The sequence below is a fragment of the Lissotriton vulgaris genome, chromosome 12 (assembly GCF_964263255.1).
Source record: "Lissotriton vulgaris chromosome 12, aLisVul1.2, whole genome shotgun sequence".
Taxonomy (NCBI): Eukaryota; Metazoa; Chordata; class Amphibia; order Caudata; family Salamandridae; genus Lissotriton; species Lissotriton vulgaris.
This window is the reverse complement of record NC_141700.1, coordinates 281,250,111-281,268,274: the sequence shown is the minus strand read 5'-3', so window position 1 is coordinate 281,268,274 and position 18,164 is coordinate 281,250,111. Positions and strand designations below refer to the sequence as shown.

The following is an 18,164-nucleotide window of genomic DNA, read 5'->3' as shown; positions in this document are numbered from 1 at the left end:
TAGTTATTTAAAGATTTACCACAATGTCGTGCATCTACTTCTGGAACCAGAATACGAAAACTCTCGTACCTGTATCCTTGCCGAGCGAGGCACCGCTTCACGCCCCTAGTCTACGGCCCCAGCCGGGGCTGTGGAGTATCGGAATTGCTTTCCCTTTATTGTTCGCGTGTTCCGATCACAAGTACGTCGTTCTCTGAAAAGAGAAACGCATTTTGAGTCACCACGCGATTAACGGGATTAAGTTACAAACAGATGTGGCTCACGCGGCCGCTTGTATTGCATACCTTTGTCAGCGGTCTACTTCTGCTGCATATGCATGGTGCTCCTCAATCGCTTGCTGTTCGTTTGTGACAGCGGCGGCCATTTTACCAAAGTTAAAAGGAGACCGCTATTGAGAATAATGCATTCTGGGATTTTGAGTGTATTAAAATATAAAGAAGTATTTAGATGGCAATTCAGTGTTGGTCTATCAGTACCCACATTAAGAAATGGCGAGATGCAGGCATGTTCCATTGGAAATACTCATTAAGGCAATTAGATATTGATTCACACGATCTCAAATCGGAGAAATAGTAGTAGTACTTATGACTAGCAGATGCCTGTCATAAGTAATAGCCTGTTACACTGAACAGCACAACAAATACAATGCACATAAAGGTGAAAATATGGCTCAGGAAACTATTCTTTGGTGCATGGGCACTATTACATTCATGCTTTTATTACTACAGCTCAAAAGTTAAAAGAGTGCTATAGAACCATATCACAGCCAAGTTGAGAATCTCCTGTGTCAATGTGCCACAGACTGCACGTTTCAATGTTTTTTTGCAACAGAAAACATCAGCCTATTTAATTAGATGAATTACATACTTGGCACTGTTCTGTGGTTCTGATTAAATATCTGTTTTTCACATCTGCACAGATTCACTGCTTACGCCTCACATGCAAAGAAACTAACATTTAGTGGACACAAACATTCACCCCCATGGGCCATCTTAGCTCTAAAGATATTAAAACAGCAATCAGGTGGACTAACAAAGTGACAGCATTAACAGAATAAGTAAAATGTTATGAGATTTTCTGGTGTATGTACCTGCCATGGGGGAAAAAACATACGTGAAACTGATCGACTTAAGGACTGTTGTGTAGTCAAACAGCTGAACGAGTAGCTATGTAATCTGGACTGGAGAATGGAGCAGATTGACAAATGCTTTAGACGGCAACTACTCTATTTTCCTCCCGTACCGTTTGCTGCGAACAAAGGTATTGTGAGTGATATAGTACAGTCAACTACTCATGACGTATGACTAGTGAGAGGTAAAACGAAAAAAGAGATAAACAGGGACAATGTGAGGGGGAGGGAAAGCGAAGAGGTGGAAAGAGGGCAAAAAAGAAAAATGAAACAGATGATGGAGAATGAGAGAATGAGAGAAAGAGAGAGCATTCACGCGACAAATAATTTGTCATGACTCAGCTCATCTTTTGGCTCTCAGAGTCAAGCTCTACCCCTGGGCTCGGCCCTCCCATTAATTCTTTGTCTTGCCCATTCCAATTTTTCAAAAGGAAATCTCTAAACTTTTAGTTTTTCTGCACGTCATACAACCCAGCGCCAAGAAGCCAGCATAGAAGCGCTTTATTAATAAAATTGAATGTACGAAGAACTTATGGTATTGTCAGAGCCCGAATGCAGAAATCCATACACTCCAAACACCGAAAGTTTAAATTACAATTCACATTATTAATGGTGGGTGAGGGGGTGGAGGGGCCAAGTAACAAAAGTAGTCCAACTTACCCAGTAAATGCGAAAAACAGGCTGGTGGTCCGGTCAATGTGTATGTGGTCCTATGCGCGCATTCACTGAGCATTCAGATTTAGGTAGACATGTCAGAAAGATGAGAGCGGTTTGAAGAGTCCAGAGCATTACAGAAGCCTTGTTATTGTTCTGCAATCATTATTAAACATATGCTCCTTCCATATATCCTTACTCATAGTTATCAGGGGTAGAAGTAAGTAAATTGCGCCAGTTGCGAGCCTTTCCCGGCACAAGTTAAAAGTTAATAGTCGCTGTGCTGACAGTTTACATTCTCATAAAAAGACGTGTTCACTACAATACCTCACGTGAGCGTGAGGTCATTACAGCGCCTCAGTAAAAAGTATTGATAGCACAGAGTCTCATAAAACATCGCGATCACAATAGCATCTAACATAAGTACGTGGGAAGTATGGTTCAAATGTTAAAAATAAAAGCCACACCAAAGAGTGTAGTCAGGTGGGTGTTCTGCGGGTGAGGAGGCAGGAGTGGAACCCGCCACGCTTGACTTTGTCCTGTTTCGTTTCGCTGCTTGTACTGTCTCTGCCTTCTGCCATCAATTGGCCAGTGTTGCAAACATTAAAGTAACTCTTTCTGCACAAAAAAGACATCATATGCACTTGCGTTCTGGACAGGACAGGGCAGGTCAGGCAAAATATAGTGCGAACTCACCCAGCCAATTCCAGGAGAAAACAAGCATTTACAAATGCAACAGGACTCCTAATTACACAAGACCTATTGCATTGTAAACAAAAGTGCGGGCGTCCAAGAACATGCAAAAGGGAGAGGGGTTGTGGTGGTGGTCAGAGAAGTCACGGACTGCGGGAAGGAACGGGGAGAGGCAGGGGAAAAAAAATAGTCACGTATATCCTTTGCACCATGTAAATATAATTTTCAATAAAAAATTACTGAAATATAAAAAAAAAGGTGCCGATAGCCATGGAAGGAGAAAAATTACGACATAGGAGGCAGGATTAAAATCCCAAAAACCAATCAGAATGCAACATTTAGAATTTCCGCCAATCAGAAAGAAAGGCGGAAAGTGGGCGGAGCTTCCCCCGCTATACTGTATACAGCATCTCTCGACGAGACAGCGCATGCGCTGCCTAGGCGAGACCTAAAAAGGATCTTTTTGATTTAACATTTTTCCTTCTGTCTTCTCTGTTTAGACAAGCAATGTGTACCTGTTATTCCTTATAATTATTTCTTCACAATTATAAGGTGCCCGATTTATTCACGTTGTTGACCGTGAGGTCTGAAACATGAACGAGGCATGACTAAATTAGGAATAAAGTTATTTTTATTTTTAAGAGCACAACTATATCATGAGAATACTTGGTATAAACTTACTTGTGGCTCCTGAGCTAGAGGATTTTAAATGAGGCACCAACGCTTAATTGCTACCTTTCTATGTGTTGAGGCAGACTTTAAATTGTGTGCCACTAATAGCACTTACTTGAAAACTGAAAGTGCTTGGCCATCCTTTGTAAGCATTTCTTTAAACACACAATTGAGGTGTCATGCTTGAGATCTTTTAACCCCTTCCATGCTGCTGACGGAACGGTTCCGTCATGCACTACGGGTGAGCTGTGCGGATGACGGAACCGTTCCGTCATGACTCCGCCCGCGCAAGGCGGAGTCAGCATGGGCGGGGAAAACCGCCCGCACGGAAGGGGTTAATGCCTTACGTTGTTGTGGTGTCAAATTACTTGGTTTCAAGGAATGATTACTCTCAAGCTGAAAGGGCAAATTAAACGCTCAGACTGATGGTGGCACAATGAAATGCTTCTATAGTACAGCAGTGTTTAAAGAAATAATTACAACGGATGGCCAAGCACTTTCGGTTTTCAAGTTCATGTTTCATACCTTTGGAATGGTAAAGATAAATCCTCCATACTGGTAAAGTTGGATTTAACATTAATATTTCAGAAATGCCACTTTTAGAAAGTGAAATATCTAACTGACCATTTAATTTGGCTGTCAAATATTGAACAGACTAAGACCAAAATCACTAATCAGTAATTACATCTTAAAAGTGTATTCCCACCAATGCTAGCCTATGAGAGGAGTAGGCCTCACAGTAGTGAAAAAAGAATATATCTGTTTGTCACTACCAGGACATGTAAGACTTAAAAATACATGCCTTACCTTTTACTTACACGGCTCTCTGCCCTTAGGGCTACCTAGGTCCTACCTTAGGGGTGACTTGTGTAATTAAGGGGAGTTTAAGGCTTGGCAAGTGATTTTAAATGCCAAGTCGATGTGGCAGTAAATTGTACACACCCTGAAATGGCAGGCCTGAGACAGGGCCCTGCAATTGCAGGTTCGAGATAGGTTTGAAAGAATACTTGTATGGGTGGCACAATGCTACAGGTCAACTAGTAGCATATTTAGAGGCCCTGGGTATATGGTATACCACTTTACAAGGGTCTTACAAGTAAATGAAATATGCCAAGACATGTATAAACCAATTATACCATGTTTAGAGGTGAAATCACATGCACTTTAACCCTGGCTACCAGTGATAAAGTGCTCAGAGTCCTAAAGCCAACAAAAACAAGGTCTGAAATAGAGGAGGGGGGAGTAAGGAAAAAAGTTTGGGATGAGCCTTCAGAGAGGGCCATTTTCCAACCACTTTGCTTCGCTAACCACTTAAAGGGAAGGACATTCTTAAAGTATGAATAGGGCTCGCAAACTATCACTTTAATTGTAGGTGTTCTTAGAAGATACCCATGAAGGAAAGACTAGGTATGATTTGTAAAGGAAGCCAAGAGTTTTGAACCAATATGTAAGATAGGATTACAAAAAAATATGTTACATTGTCACTTAACTCTGCTATTTTTCAAATGCCAGTATTTAGTATATTTCTTGAATTGTCATGCTAGGCATGACCTTGTCGAATTTGAAAATGAGCATGGTGAAATTTGGTAAACAAGTCGTTCCTTTTTTTTAATTTCAAACTTGTGAAACACTCACTATGAGTCAGGCGGAGTGGAATTCCTGTATGACAAATTCCCCTCTGCCTGATCACGAATGGCCTAGTGTTTTCCTATCTGGTATTCCCAGGGTGGGAAAACCGGAATACATTTACAGGCTGGTAAAATACTTTGGCGCAGATTTACAAGCCCCTTGCTCTACTTTTGCGTCATTTGTAACATGGGAAAAGTGACGCAAAAGTGGTGCAAGGGGCTTGTAAATCTGCCACTTTGGACTTTGGGTGCACTAGAAGGTAGGCTTTGTCTCCCAGAGCCGCCTGACCTCATGCTTTGCTAGCAGGGAACAGGCCCTGCTCCCTTTAGCCACGTTTCCCCTCTTTAGCCTTCCCTGCTCCCTTCCGTCTGCCTCCGCCCCGCATAGAAGTCCCTGCTCAGATTTAGAACCTGCTCAGAGCAGGTAGTGAAAGGAAGTAGTAAACTCCATAGAGTTGGGAATTACATGCGTCTTTATGTCTGGTAGAAACTGGTCTGCGCAGTCCTTCCCCATTCTGTGGAGTTCAGCTCGTAAATGCAGGATACCGTTGGGGGGGTTATTGCCTGGTACGAGTATTTACATGGGCAGAGTTAGCACCGTGAGTGCCGTGCAACTTGTATTAGTGGCCTAGGTGCCATGTCAAAATGTCTAAGCTTTATTTTAATGAGCATGTTTGTGTTTAATTATGTGAGTGCTAAAGTTATACCTAATTAATGGAATAACTGATTAAATTAGAATTTATTAATTAATTAGTTAGCTCTCATTATCTCATATCAATATCAATTAATACATTCTTTATTCGGTTCAGAACTTTGAGCCATAAAAGTACAGGATAAAATTGTGATAAAAATATATTAAAAACAGCACAGTGCATATCAGAGCAGATTTTAAAGTGCATATGCAAACTCTTGAGCAGACTAAATTTCCAATGCAGACATTGATTTTCGTGCCCGCACTGCAACTTTATATGTATATATTTAAGTGAGTATTTTCGATTGTAATGGAGTTGTTGTCCCCTGTATACTAAAGCTGCCTGCCGTTTACTGCAGTGTCTTCTGTACAATGAAATGCCCACCTACTTTAATAGTCTCTTGTATAATAAATAAGCTGTAATATACTAAATGTTTAATGTGCAATTACGCATTTAACTCTTAAATAATAAAATGGTTAGCTGCTACAAAATGACAAATGTGATTTCTTCCCCCAGGCGACATCCAGGAATTTCATTCGAAGTTGTCCAAATATTCAGAGAGCGAACTCAGAAGATTATGTCTGTACTTTCAGCCTGACATTGTCTACGTAATTGAGAACATCGACCTCCAAACTGTTCTCAGTGAACTTTGCTACAGAAAAGTCATCAATGCACAGGAGGCTCAGGTACAGCTCTCGAATTGTTCACGAAAACAACAGTGAAACTAAATTTATTCTACATTGAGTTACATTACCTCCTCGTCTGACCTCCTAGTCACAGTCCATACTTCTATGAGCATCAGCTCCTCCCTGCAGCCTTTATCAAGCAAAAAAAAACACACATACAGCTCCCATCCCTTCCCTCTAGGCCACACCCATGTCCTGTGGGTTATAAAAACACTGACTTCATATCCAGAAACCCAGTTTTTTTTAAGATGATTCCGGTGGGTGAGGACATCTCACATGTGATGAATTGATAGTTGGATGTTGGGAATCTGAAGAAGGGTTCTCCGCTTGTGAACCAGAAGAGTGTGATCTTGACAACGGATGCCAGCGAGCTGGTTTGGAGGCCACTATTAGCTCAAGACTCAGTTCAGGGATTCTGATCAGCAGAAGAGGCTCTGAGGTCTTCCAGCTGGAGGGTATTGAATGCGAGGCAGTTGGCACTGGTTCAGTTTCTTCTGTTGGTGTTGCACCAGGAAGTGCTGTTGGGTACAGACAATACACTGGTGGTATGCTTCATAAATCATCAGGGGAGAGACAGAGTTGCGTCTTTGAATGTGTTAGCTCTGCAGATTTTCCAGTGGGCAGAACTGAATCTGTTGTCTCTGAGGCCAGTTCATCTTTCTGGGGTGCTAAACAGAGATGCGGCCGCTTGAGCAGGATTTTTACTTCCCTGTCGGAGTTGGCATTAGAAAAGGGAGTGTTTGGAGTCTTGATGCAAAGGTTTGGAGTTCCAAAAGTGGGTCTATTCACAACTCAAGAGAATGCGTTTAGGGACAAAGTTTGCTCTTTGAGTCAGTCGAGCAGGGTTTGGAAGGTGGATGCAATGTCATTTCACTGGGGGGAGAGGCTGATGTATGCTTTTTCTCCAATTGCATTGATTCATAGGGTTCTGTCCAAAATCAAACTGGACAAAGCTTCAGTGATTCTGGAGGTTTCGGGCTGGAGCAGAAGGCCTTAGTTCCCTCTCTTGTTGCAGTTGGCAATATTACCATGTTGGGGGATTCCTCTTTGTCCGTGTCCACTGAGGTTTCCCAATCTGTCTCAGGAGGGTCTAACCAGATTACAGTTGGCAGGCTGGCTGTTGCGAGGCTAAGCCATGTGGCTTTGGGTTGTTATCCAGTGGTTGCTCTCTTTATTCAGAAATCCAGGAAACCATCTACACTTGAGTCTTATGCCAGGCAATGGTTTTCTTTTCCAAGATGGTGTACGGGGTAATGTTGATCAGCTTTAACTGTGGGCAAGCTTAAATGTTGGCCTTTCTTAAACATGGTTTTGGTTTGAGCTTGGCAGTTTCCAGTTTGCATGCACAGTGGGCAGCTATTAGAGCATTTGGAGACCCAGAGTGTGAGATCCTGGTTCTATTGGTGACAAGGCTATTGAGGAGTTGTTTTCTTAAGAAACCGGTGTTAACATTGCAAACTCCTAGATGGGATTTACCGTTGGTGTTGCAGGCTTTGGGATTTGCACTTTTTGAACCTTTGGAAGAAGTTTCCCTTAGCTTTCTCACTTTCAAGGTGATTTTTCTAGTGGACATCTCCCCTGCAAGAAGAGTTTGGGAATTAGGAGCATTGCTGTGTCTGGAACCATTTTCATATGCTATCCAGATAGGGTGGTTCTGAACCCAGATCCTACGTTTGTTCTTAAGGTGTCTTCTCCTTTCCATAGCTTGGAGGAGTTGGTTTAAACTGTTTTTTGTTTTAGCCTCAGACAGCAGATGTAGTTCTTGTGCACAGATTGGATGTAAGTCATACCATTTGTGTGTATCTGAATGGAACTAGTGCTTTTCATAAGGTAGATTTCCTGTTTGTAACATTTGGTTTAGTAGGACAATGTCTGAAGCCTTCTGTGTCTACTTTCAGTAGGTGGTTGAAATGGACTATTGTTGTGGCATATGAGTTCATGGGAGAATCAATGCCTGGCTCAGTTCAGAGTCGCTCTACAAGATGGGTGGCTGCTTCTTGGGCAAGCCTGAAGGGTGCTTCTATGGAGGATATTTGTAGGGCCAGCACTTGAAGTTTCCCACACACATTTGTGTCACATTACTGATTGGTACTGGGCGGTGATGTTTCAACTAGTTTTGGTGATGCAGTCTTGAGTTCTGTACACAATTACTGTTGTGTTAATTAGTAGATATTTAACTAAATATTTCTGTTTCTGCACCAGTTGTATATGAAGTTGATTTCGTTGCTTGGGTATTAGCTCATAGAAGTAAGGACTGTGATGGAGAGGTCGGATGAGGAGGTAATGCCTGGTTACTTACTGGTGAGTTTCATTACTCTGAGTCTACGACCTTCCCGAAACAGTCCTGGTTCCTATTCCCATCCCTTCCTCCCTGTGTTTGGCTTTGGATTACAGGATTTCAGGATATGCAGTCGGTGTTTGTATATCCCACAGGATGTGGGTGTGACCTAGAGGGAAGGGATGGGAGCTATATGTGTGTTTGGTTTTTGCTTGATGAAGGCTGAGGGCAGGAGCTGACACTCGTAGAAGTAAGGACTGTGACAGGGAGGTCGTAGACTAAGAGAAACACACCTGTAAGTAACCATGCATTAAATATATGCTGACATATGGAGTCAGAATGTTTGTTAACATTCGGATCATGTATTAAGAAGCTATTCTTGGTGAAAAGGGAGGTGATTTATAGGTAACACACAGAAGCTGGTGTGAGAATAACAGGTGGCTAAGAGGGCAAGTGTAAAGTTTAGCCCCCCTTGTGTGATGCTGGGTATTACTGTTTATTTAATGCGTGTGATGTGTCTCCTAAGTAGTGTTTTCCCTTCATAAATCCATGTTGTGTCATTAAAAGCTGCATGCAGAATTTTCTAATTAGTGCATGTGTGTGAGACATTTCTAGTTCATATATGTGCTGTGCTTTCCTTCTGTGTTGCAGTTTGTTGCCAGCGATGATAGGAATGGCACACATGTTTGCTGATATAAATCTATGTTGTGTTTGGAATGTGTACAGTTTTCTGTCTAATGTATTCTTTTTCATGTTTGCATGTGACATATTGTGCTTGGACACTGGGATAGCCACCGTCGGCCATCATTGCAAGATGCCCCATGCAGTATCTTTGGGGGGGATACTGCTCTAGGCAAATACATGTTTTCTAGTTTTTTCAGGTCCATAAAAATTGTGTCCGCAAACCCTTGAGCCGATAATACTGTGCCCTGAGGAACCAGACCTGAAGTTAAATAAAGAGCTGCGGGCAACTGCTGTGTCCTATCCTCACACCACCCCATACAGAATCAGAAGAAGAAAGAAGAAACAAGCATTGGCATAACCAATAGGTCTCGCTTTTGCGACCGTCTAAGTATTTAGTTATGCAGCACAATATTCTAGGTGCAACAACAACTGTTGCACGACTAAACACTTAAAAGGTCCCAAAGGTGAGACCTATTGGCTATGCCAATGCTTGTTTTTAGTTGATGGGACGGAAGTGGGTCCTCAAATTAATAGAGCCAATATGTACGATTTCTTTTCTACATGGCCAAAGTACCCACGAGCTACTTAGGAGGCTCATATGTGACATGTAAAGGTTTTATTTGTAATAAAATCAGAGTAAACCTTTTGCATACTAAGTAGCAGCATGTAATGCAAGGTGCCTTCTTACGTTTTAACCCACACTACTTGGATTTTTGAGCTTATACTTACAACGTTACATAAGAAACTACAAGTCCCAGAATGTAGCTTGCTGTTGGCTAAAATTGGGATTAACATGCAAAAGCTTGGCAGCTATGCAAATAAATCCCTCCAAGTCACTCCAGCGCCACTTTAAGAGTCCTGTGGTGTTCTTTTAGATATCATTGTTTCAAGGTGTGTTTGATGGTGTGTTCGACCACGGCTGCCAAAGGCACAATCTAAAATGACCTCCACACCTGCGACATATGGTGAACAAAGTTCTCAAATTTCGCAGGTTCGGGTATGAGTAGCTCATTCGGGTCAGGTTTTTTCTTTGCATTCTGGGAATTGTAGTTCTGACTTTATGAATGTGATCAAAAGGGCCACAAATCCCTGGATGCAAAGAAAACAAAATTAATTTGATGAGCTACACACACATGAAACTGATAATCTTGAGATCTCTGCCATAGGGGCTTTAGTGCCTTGTTTTACGTCCCAGGAAAGTTCTACACCTGGAGAATGAAAGTCCTGAACTGGAGAGGTGTCTTGTCATCGTGTAGTTATCTGGCCACTTTCTAAACTGCTTCATACACATATTTTTTTTATACATTTTGATGTATGTAAAAGGTAACTACATCACACCATCTCACTAAGGACACAGCGATCCAGTCCTGAGTTTTGGTCGACGTGATATCTTTATCTAGACCTTGTTTTTGCCCGTAGCACTCAGCAAAAAATGACTATTCGTCTGGCTACTGGCAAGACCTAAAAATGCACTGTGCCCTCAACAAAGTGAAAGGACAAACGACAAGCCTTTGGAGGCATTTCATTACATAGTCATGTGGTCTATGATCTGTAGCCCGGTGACAAGTGAATGGCGGCCAACGAGAGTGGGACGAGAGGTAACCTTCTCCATGTACACCAGGTTTATAATCCTTGCATATCCTGCACATCTTTTCTGTTTACCTTGTATATTTTAAAACTTCAGCTATTTTTTTTTTATTTATTAGTATATTTACAAGTAAATATGACTCGCTCCACATCATACTCATGGTCTAATTAGCCATTCGGTATTTAGGGGACCGAGTTTTGAAATCGGTAAAGTACAATGTCTAAATTAAAGCTTTTAGAAGCTGTAAATATACAAGCATCAGAAAACACAAGGGGTGATGTACAATGTCTAAACTAAAGCTTTTAGAAGCTGTAATGAAGCAAGCTCTGAAAAGACGAGAACAGTACGGTTTAGTTACCAAAATGTTTGGTGATAAAAATGATACTATTGACTAGTGTCTGCTCCTGGAACTTCCTACCTAGACCGCAACAAATCTCTTTTGTAGATGACTGTGCCCCAGCTATTCTTTTCAAACAAGAGCGTCTGACTGTTTGATCTCTGTCACTTACCTGACAGTTTTATTCGTGTCAAGAGAGTGTATGAAATTCCCCTACTACCAGGAACTCGGTGACCGTGCACGAAGATACACAATGGTGCCTGCATTCCTAGTCCAGGGGGGTGAAAAAATATTGTGGGTGCATCCTCCCCCTGTCTTTATGCACTCTAGAGATTCATTAATCACCGAGACATGACAACCGCCCCCTTAGATCACACCCCCCTCCTGACATCGAACACCACAAAGCGCCAAGCTGTACGGTACACTCAGCAGAAATATTTTATCTGCGTCACGCGGGACTGTACTAACATGTTATTCAAAGGGGGCGCACCCCCATGAAAGCTCAACAGTGAAGAATTGTTGAAACATAAAGGCATTGTTGAATCGATCTCTGCTGCCCTACTACCGCTGTGTTAAGTATGTAACGTGTGGGTTTCTACTACTGTGTAAGAAAATAATGTTTTATTGAAAACATTTTGTCATTTAGCCTTGATTGGAGCAGTTATATATTACGAGTAGTTATCCTGTTAATTTGACTACTTCACCAACTACTAAACTGATTTGCCAAACCTACGCTTGGGACTAGACTCTTTGCGAAGAATGTAGCATTTTCAACTCTTTCCAACTGCTTTTTTTTCATTGTAAACCCGTTATGGTTCATTGTATATTTGTTTCATGCGTAATTGTCACACAGTGGTTTATAGGTATTATAGTCACTCGTGTCTGTGGGTCTAACTGCAGTCTTAAATGATTTAGTAAAAGTTCTAGGTGTTCATTCCAGTGCAAAACAAGCCTGTGCCGTAACTTTACTTTCAAATGACTGTGAAGATGAATAATTTTCTGATAAGAACAAGCATTTGACATTGCTGCAATCCTACACATTTTTAAGAGATTGGTGACTTCTAAATAAAGCACATCAAGATTATCACGTCTCTATAAACTAATTAGTGTTGACAAATGGCCGGTGAAGAAGTGGCCAGAGTATTTTCAGTTCATTGTTTTCAATGGTCCCGAAAAAATGTTTAAACAGAGCTTTACACAGCTCCGAGGCAAGCTTTGCCGCTGCAATGTGATCTGCATCGCCGTGAAACACTACATCACATAATTACCAATTCGAAAGTGAAAGGAAAAAAAATGAAGCTGACGAGGGGGGAGTGGTAGAAGGGAGGGGGTAGGGGAGGGGATTCACGCGCGCGCTGTAAGGCTTATTGAGCCATTACAGCAAGCCAGATGGCAGCTGTGCATGTTGCGCGTGCTTGTGCGCGTAATAGCAAGCTGATGGCTGCATGGGTAGCACTTTTAAAACCAGCTACAAAATTTCTCGCCAGAGCAGTGCATGAGCTGGCTCTAGCGAGACCTAAAAACCCAGCTGGAGTAAAACTCCCTTTACCTTCCAATTCTCCTGCTCCCGCTCGAGGCCTCGCCCCACAGTCAAGAAAGTAAAACACACTTGGTGCCACGTGCTCACAGCAGGTGCCAAATCTGTGTAGATGTCGGCCAGTTGTTTCCCCCAAAAGAGGAAAAAACATGCAGAATTGAACGCAGTATTCCTAGATTCTCTTGTTGTTCCCAATTCTGTGGTAAAATGAATGGTAGTCCCTGATTTTACTCCCCCACTTCAGCTTCTCCCATCTGATTTCTAAATTCGGTTTCTGTTCTTATCGTGCCAGGGAGGTATTTCTTCTATTTATCCACACTAGCTGCTTTCTAAGGTCCCTGTACTTTGTTTTTACTTCTTGTAAAACAATTTGTACTTACCCATTTTCAAGCCTTTGATTTTTAGCGTTAGTTTTCGGAATAGGTGGGGGATACGTGGAGGTTAATGTAGTGCTTGGTTGTTTTGACTCCTGTCAGGTGAGTTTGGAAAGTAGATTTTGTTGCACTTTGAGCTTTACGCCATTTTAACTTCTGTCGCACTGGACGTGACCAGGAATTCATCTTGGTCGGTGATCCAGTTACTATTAGTCATTCTCTGGCAGGAAGATGTCTATTTAAGACTGTTGTAGTGTATCCACAGAGCTGGCGTGCTAAAGGCAAGGCCCATCTGCGCCCTTTCCATGGACTGGAAGAACACAGCAGCAGCCACGCTGCTCATCTTGCGATTGACTTTAGGTCACATCTCGGAGCAGATAAAACCATACATCTTGCTTATTCTGTCAACGACTTTTTAAACATTGGCATGTCATGGTTATGCTCTGGCCAGTTCAGTACCTTGGATAAGCAGGTTTTGGGTTGAATAATCCACTGTGAGTCCAATATCGAGGAGTTAATCACCCACGCACGTAGTGGAAATATACGAGGTGAGTGTTAAAGAGAAATGAGACCTGCCTCTTGTTACTGAATTCTGGATTTCAGAGGACTCTGCACAAATTTGGCTGCTGCCTGCCCTAAATCCTACAACATTTTTCATTTCGATTACCCCATTAGGATGGGTGGAGGGCTAGCTATTACCTTGAAAGAGGGTTTTAATGTTCAACCACTGATGCTTAAATCTTTGCCTTTGTCAGATTTACTGGGGTTTCTCTTTCCTTTTCCCCACAAGCCTCCTTTAGTGGCATTTTTTCAAAGCAACTCTCTGGCCTCCTTATTAGTAACTCAAACTGCCTTTTTTCTATTGGGTGATTTTAATGTGTAAGTAGAGCTTCCTAAAAATGCGCTGGACTCAGATTTGATCAGCATGCTAGCTGCGTTAGACCGCCTTCAAGCATAACTGTCTCGGTAGGCACACACTAGTACTGTGTGCCGCAGTGCTAGTAAAGTCTGGTTTGATCATTTCCTAATTCATTTTAAGTTTAAGGGATCTAAGGATGAACAGGGCTCAAAGGGGGTTAGTGGAAGGCCAACACTGGTACTCTGATGGCTGATGGTCATTAAAAGAACTTTGTAATTTTCAAATGGTAAATCCCTGTAGTATCCAGCCCATCACATCGAATTGAACCCTTCTCACCACCATCTTTGCTTTACAGACTGCAAAGCTGAGGGCAGCAACATCTCCAACAATCAGCATACTTTGGCTGCAACTGCCTGAAGCCAGCCCCTCGACTTACCAGTCTCAGGACGGACGATCTCCCTCTTCTGGTGATATCCCCCCATCGGGCTAAGGTACCTACTCCCTTCCCCGTCTTGAAACCTGAGGGTGTCGCATTTGGACTTCCCGGTTTGGTCTGACCTCATCCTACCTTCATGTGACCACGTGCCGCCGAGCAGGTCGCGCGCCCGGACAGATATCGATCCGAGCTGCTGACGGAGAAGCCGCCTCCTCAAGTTGGTCCGGGCAAGAAATCTACACGCATGCGGTGGGTTTCCTCATCTTGGCAGTCCTGACGGCCCAGAGGACCTCTGCCCTCCCTGACCAGTGACACACGGGGTGAGTGGACGAGCTCAATTCCCATGACGAATCCCGTGACCATGCCAACCTCAGTGGGGATCGTGGGTGAAGCACCGCACCTTCTTTAGCACACAAAGCAGTACAAAAGGAGGTGGTGATGGACGGAGCATCTGAACCAATCAAACACTCACACCCAGTCAACAGATCTGGGTTTAATCCATCACCGTTCTTAAGCCCACTCTGGCAACCCAGTACAGACATGGCCATATGCAAATCAGTCTGACCCTGTGCCTCATGGGAACAGTCCAGCCCGAACTGACAAGCCATGCCTTCCCTGGACCGGAAACAAGCTTTCTAGGACCGGTTTCTGGCATTCCAGCCATATTCAGCCAGGCTTGCTTGAATCCAGTGGCAAAGTGAGGAAGGGACTCACGTCTGAGCATACCCTGCCAACTTATGGTGAACAAAGCGGTACAAAAGGGGGTGGTGATGGACTGAGCATCAGAACCAATCAAACACTCACACCCAGTCAACAGATCTGGGTTTAATCCATCACCGTTCTTTAGCCCACTCTGACACCTAGTTCAGACATGGCCATATGCAAATCAGTCTGACCCTGTGCCTCATGGGAACAGTCCAGCCCGAACTGCAAGCCATGCCTTCCCTGGACCGGAAACAAGCTTTCTAGGACCGGTTTCTGGCATTCCAGCCATATTCAGCCAGGCTTGCTTGAATCCAGTGGCAAAGTGAGGAAGGGACTCACGTCTGAGCATACCTGCCAACTTATGGCGAACAAAGCAGTACAAAGGGGGTGGTGATGGACGGAGCATCTGAACCAATCAAACACTCACACCCAGTCAACAGATCTGGGTTTAATCCATCACTGTTCTTTAGCCTACTCTGACACCCCAGTTCAAACATGGCCATATGCAAATCAGTCTGACCCTTTTCCTCATGGGAACAGTCCAGCCCGAACTGCCAAGCCGTGCTTTCCCTGGACCGGAAACAAGCTTCCTAGGACCGGTTTCTGGCCTTCCAGCCGTCTTCAGCCAGGCTTGCTTGAATCCAGTGGCAAAGTGAGCAAGGGACTCTAGTCTGAGCATACCCTGCCAACTTATGGCGAACAAAGCGGTACAAAAGGGGGTGGTGATGGACGGAGCATCTGAACCAATCAAACACTCACACCCAGTCAAAAAATCTGGGTTTAATCCATCACCGTTCTTTAGCCCACTCTGACACCCCAGTTCAGACATGGCCATATGCAAATCAGTCTGACCCTGTGCCTCATGGGAACAGTCCAGCCCGAACTGCCAAGCCATGCCTTCCCTGGACCGGAAACAAGCTTCCTAGGACCGGTTTCTGGCATTCCAGCCGTCTTCCGCCAAGCTTGCTTGCATCCAGTGGCAAAGTGAGCAAGGGACTCACGTCTGAGCATACCCTGCCAACTTATGGCGAACAAAGCGGCACAAAAGGGGGTGGTGATGGATGGAGCTTCTGAACCTATCAAACACTCACACCCAGTCAACAGATCTGGGTTAAATCTATCACCGTTCTTTAGCCCACTCTGACACCCCAGTTCAGACATGGCCATATGAAATTAGTCTGACCCTGTGCCTCTTGGGAACAGTCCAGCCCGAACTGCCAAGCCATGCCTTCCCTGGGCCGGAAACAAGCTTCCTAGGACCGGTTTCTGGCATTCCAGCCGTCTTCAGCCAGGCTTGCTTGAATCCAGTGGCAAAGTGAGCAAGGGACTCCTGGAGGTATGGGAAAATCACTTAATTTCCCCGTGCCTAACAAAAATGAATGTGTGTCCTCATGTAACATAACTGGTGCTATGTAAAGCGCTCCGATACCTGATTCGGGTCAAGTTCGCGCTTATATAAAACTCTGCAAAAAAAAAATAACTGATTGAGAAAAGCCTTAGGTATTCCCCACTTTTCCAGCTTCTGCCAGAGTTTGGCTCAATCTACGTGGTCGAATGCTGCGCTATAATCTAGGAAACATAAAAATAGCGAGGTCTTTGCAGCTTTGGCCGCGTCTATCAACAAGGTTAGTGACATGATGTTAGTAGTGGTGCTGTACCCTCTACAAAATCCTGTTTGATTTACAGGAATGATGTGTTTGGAGAATGCCCAGGATGATAATTCCTCTAGAATAATAATTTGCTTCTATGTCTTGTAGGGCGACGAGACGGTAATTTTTGGGTCTACTCCGGTCACCCTGTTTGTAAATTAGGGTGATTATCGATCCTTTCCAGGAGGCCAGGCTTGTTACTGTTTCCAGAATGCTCTTAAAGACTGAGACCAGTGTGTTGCTCAAGTATTCTGCATCATACAAATACAGTATTTGCGGGATTCCATTTGGGCCTAGGGCTCCTTCTGGCTTCCCTTTAGAAATTTGTAGCTTGATCCGAGCCGCTGTTATTTTGATACTAACTTCTTTGCTGTAAGATGTTGGTTTAAAGACCGTAGTGCATTCCACCCCAAGGTCCTTATGTTTGCTCGGGTTCTTATCATGCCTATTGTCATCGCCATTCCTTTGTCTAATGCTGTCAGATTTGTGACCTCTCTTGTTCCTCTTGGTAGTCCACATGCTTTCCTCTGGAGAATTCCCCTCTCGATAATTATCGTTAAAAGGATTGTACAGAATGTGTGCCCAGTCAGATTCTGCAATGTGTGAATTTATACTTTGATGCACTGGTCGTTGTAGGCATTGTAGGCGCTGTTTATGAGCGTCAAGTCATGCAAGATGTTTGCCCATAGGTCTTCATTCTATACTTTTTCTTTTCCCAAATCCTCTTTTTTAACTTTGCCTTCAATTGCCGTAACTCGCTTTACAGCACTAAGCATTCTGGTTGTTTGCGCGGCTGTCTTAAGGCTTGGCTTATATTTCGTTTGAGTTTTTTTATCTCACAAAGGGTTGCCTTCCCTGAAACAGGGCCCCCGTAGTCTCCCCAGGGGGAGGGTTGCCAGGGTAAAATCTAGATAGGGGGAAGTAGACACTGAGTGGAAAGTTGTTGCTGGCAGTTTATTCTCTTTGAATCAGCCATTCAGCACCCTCAGGTTTAGTTGTTCCAAATCTTTAAGTAATTCGATTGAACATCTTGTTTGTCTAATTGAAGGTGTGGCTTGGTTTGGTATTCCCCACGCTATGTTTCATTCCTGAGCTAACTCATCTTCTGAGGCTGAGCCAAAGAGAAAGAGATTGAAATCAGCTGCTAAAATTATGTTCTCAGCGTCCCATTCTACTATTATTCTTACCAATTTGTTGACCAATTCTTCAGTCACTTTCTGCCTATGCTTCGGGTGTTTGTATGTATTGATTATAATAAGTGGCCGGTCTACCTTATTAATTTTAGTTGTTATGGCTATTGCATGAATGCCGCTTGGAGCAGCAATTTTAGCTTTAATCTCTACTATTGTTCCTACGGTGAGTATTGAACCAAATAACATCAGGCCACCACAACGATGGCCAAAGGTTGACCCTTTGATAGCTGAGACGATGTGTGACGTGTAACCTTGTATGGTTATTTCGTTCTCTTCCCAGTATTCTTGTAATAATACCAGGTGAAATAATTTTATGTAATTTAGTGTATCAGGATCCTCCAACTTATTTGCCAATCCGTCAATATTCCAA

General features: G+C 43.3%; 1 protein-coding gene across 2 annotated transcripts in view; it reads left to right on the top strand.

Moving 5' to 3' along the window:
• Positions 1-18,164, top strand: part of LOC147673965 (NACHT, LRR and PYD domains-containing protein 3-like) — a 526,755-nt gene that overhangs the window by 70,403 nt on the left and 438,188 nt on the right. The window contains exon 3 of one of the 2 annotated variants that reach the window (XM_086945049.1): positions 5,985-6,154. In XM_086945049.1, coding sequence (XP_086801175.1) covers positions 5,985-6,154 — 170 coding nt within the window. Of the gene's footprint in view, positions 1-5,984; positions 6,155-18,164 lie in introns of those variants that run through there. The other variant, XM_086945050.1, reaches the window with a different exon arrangement.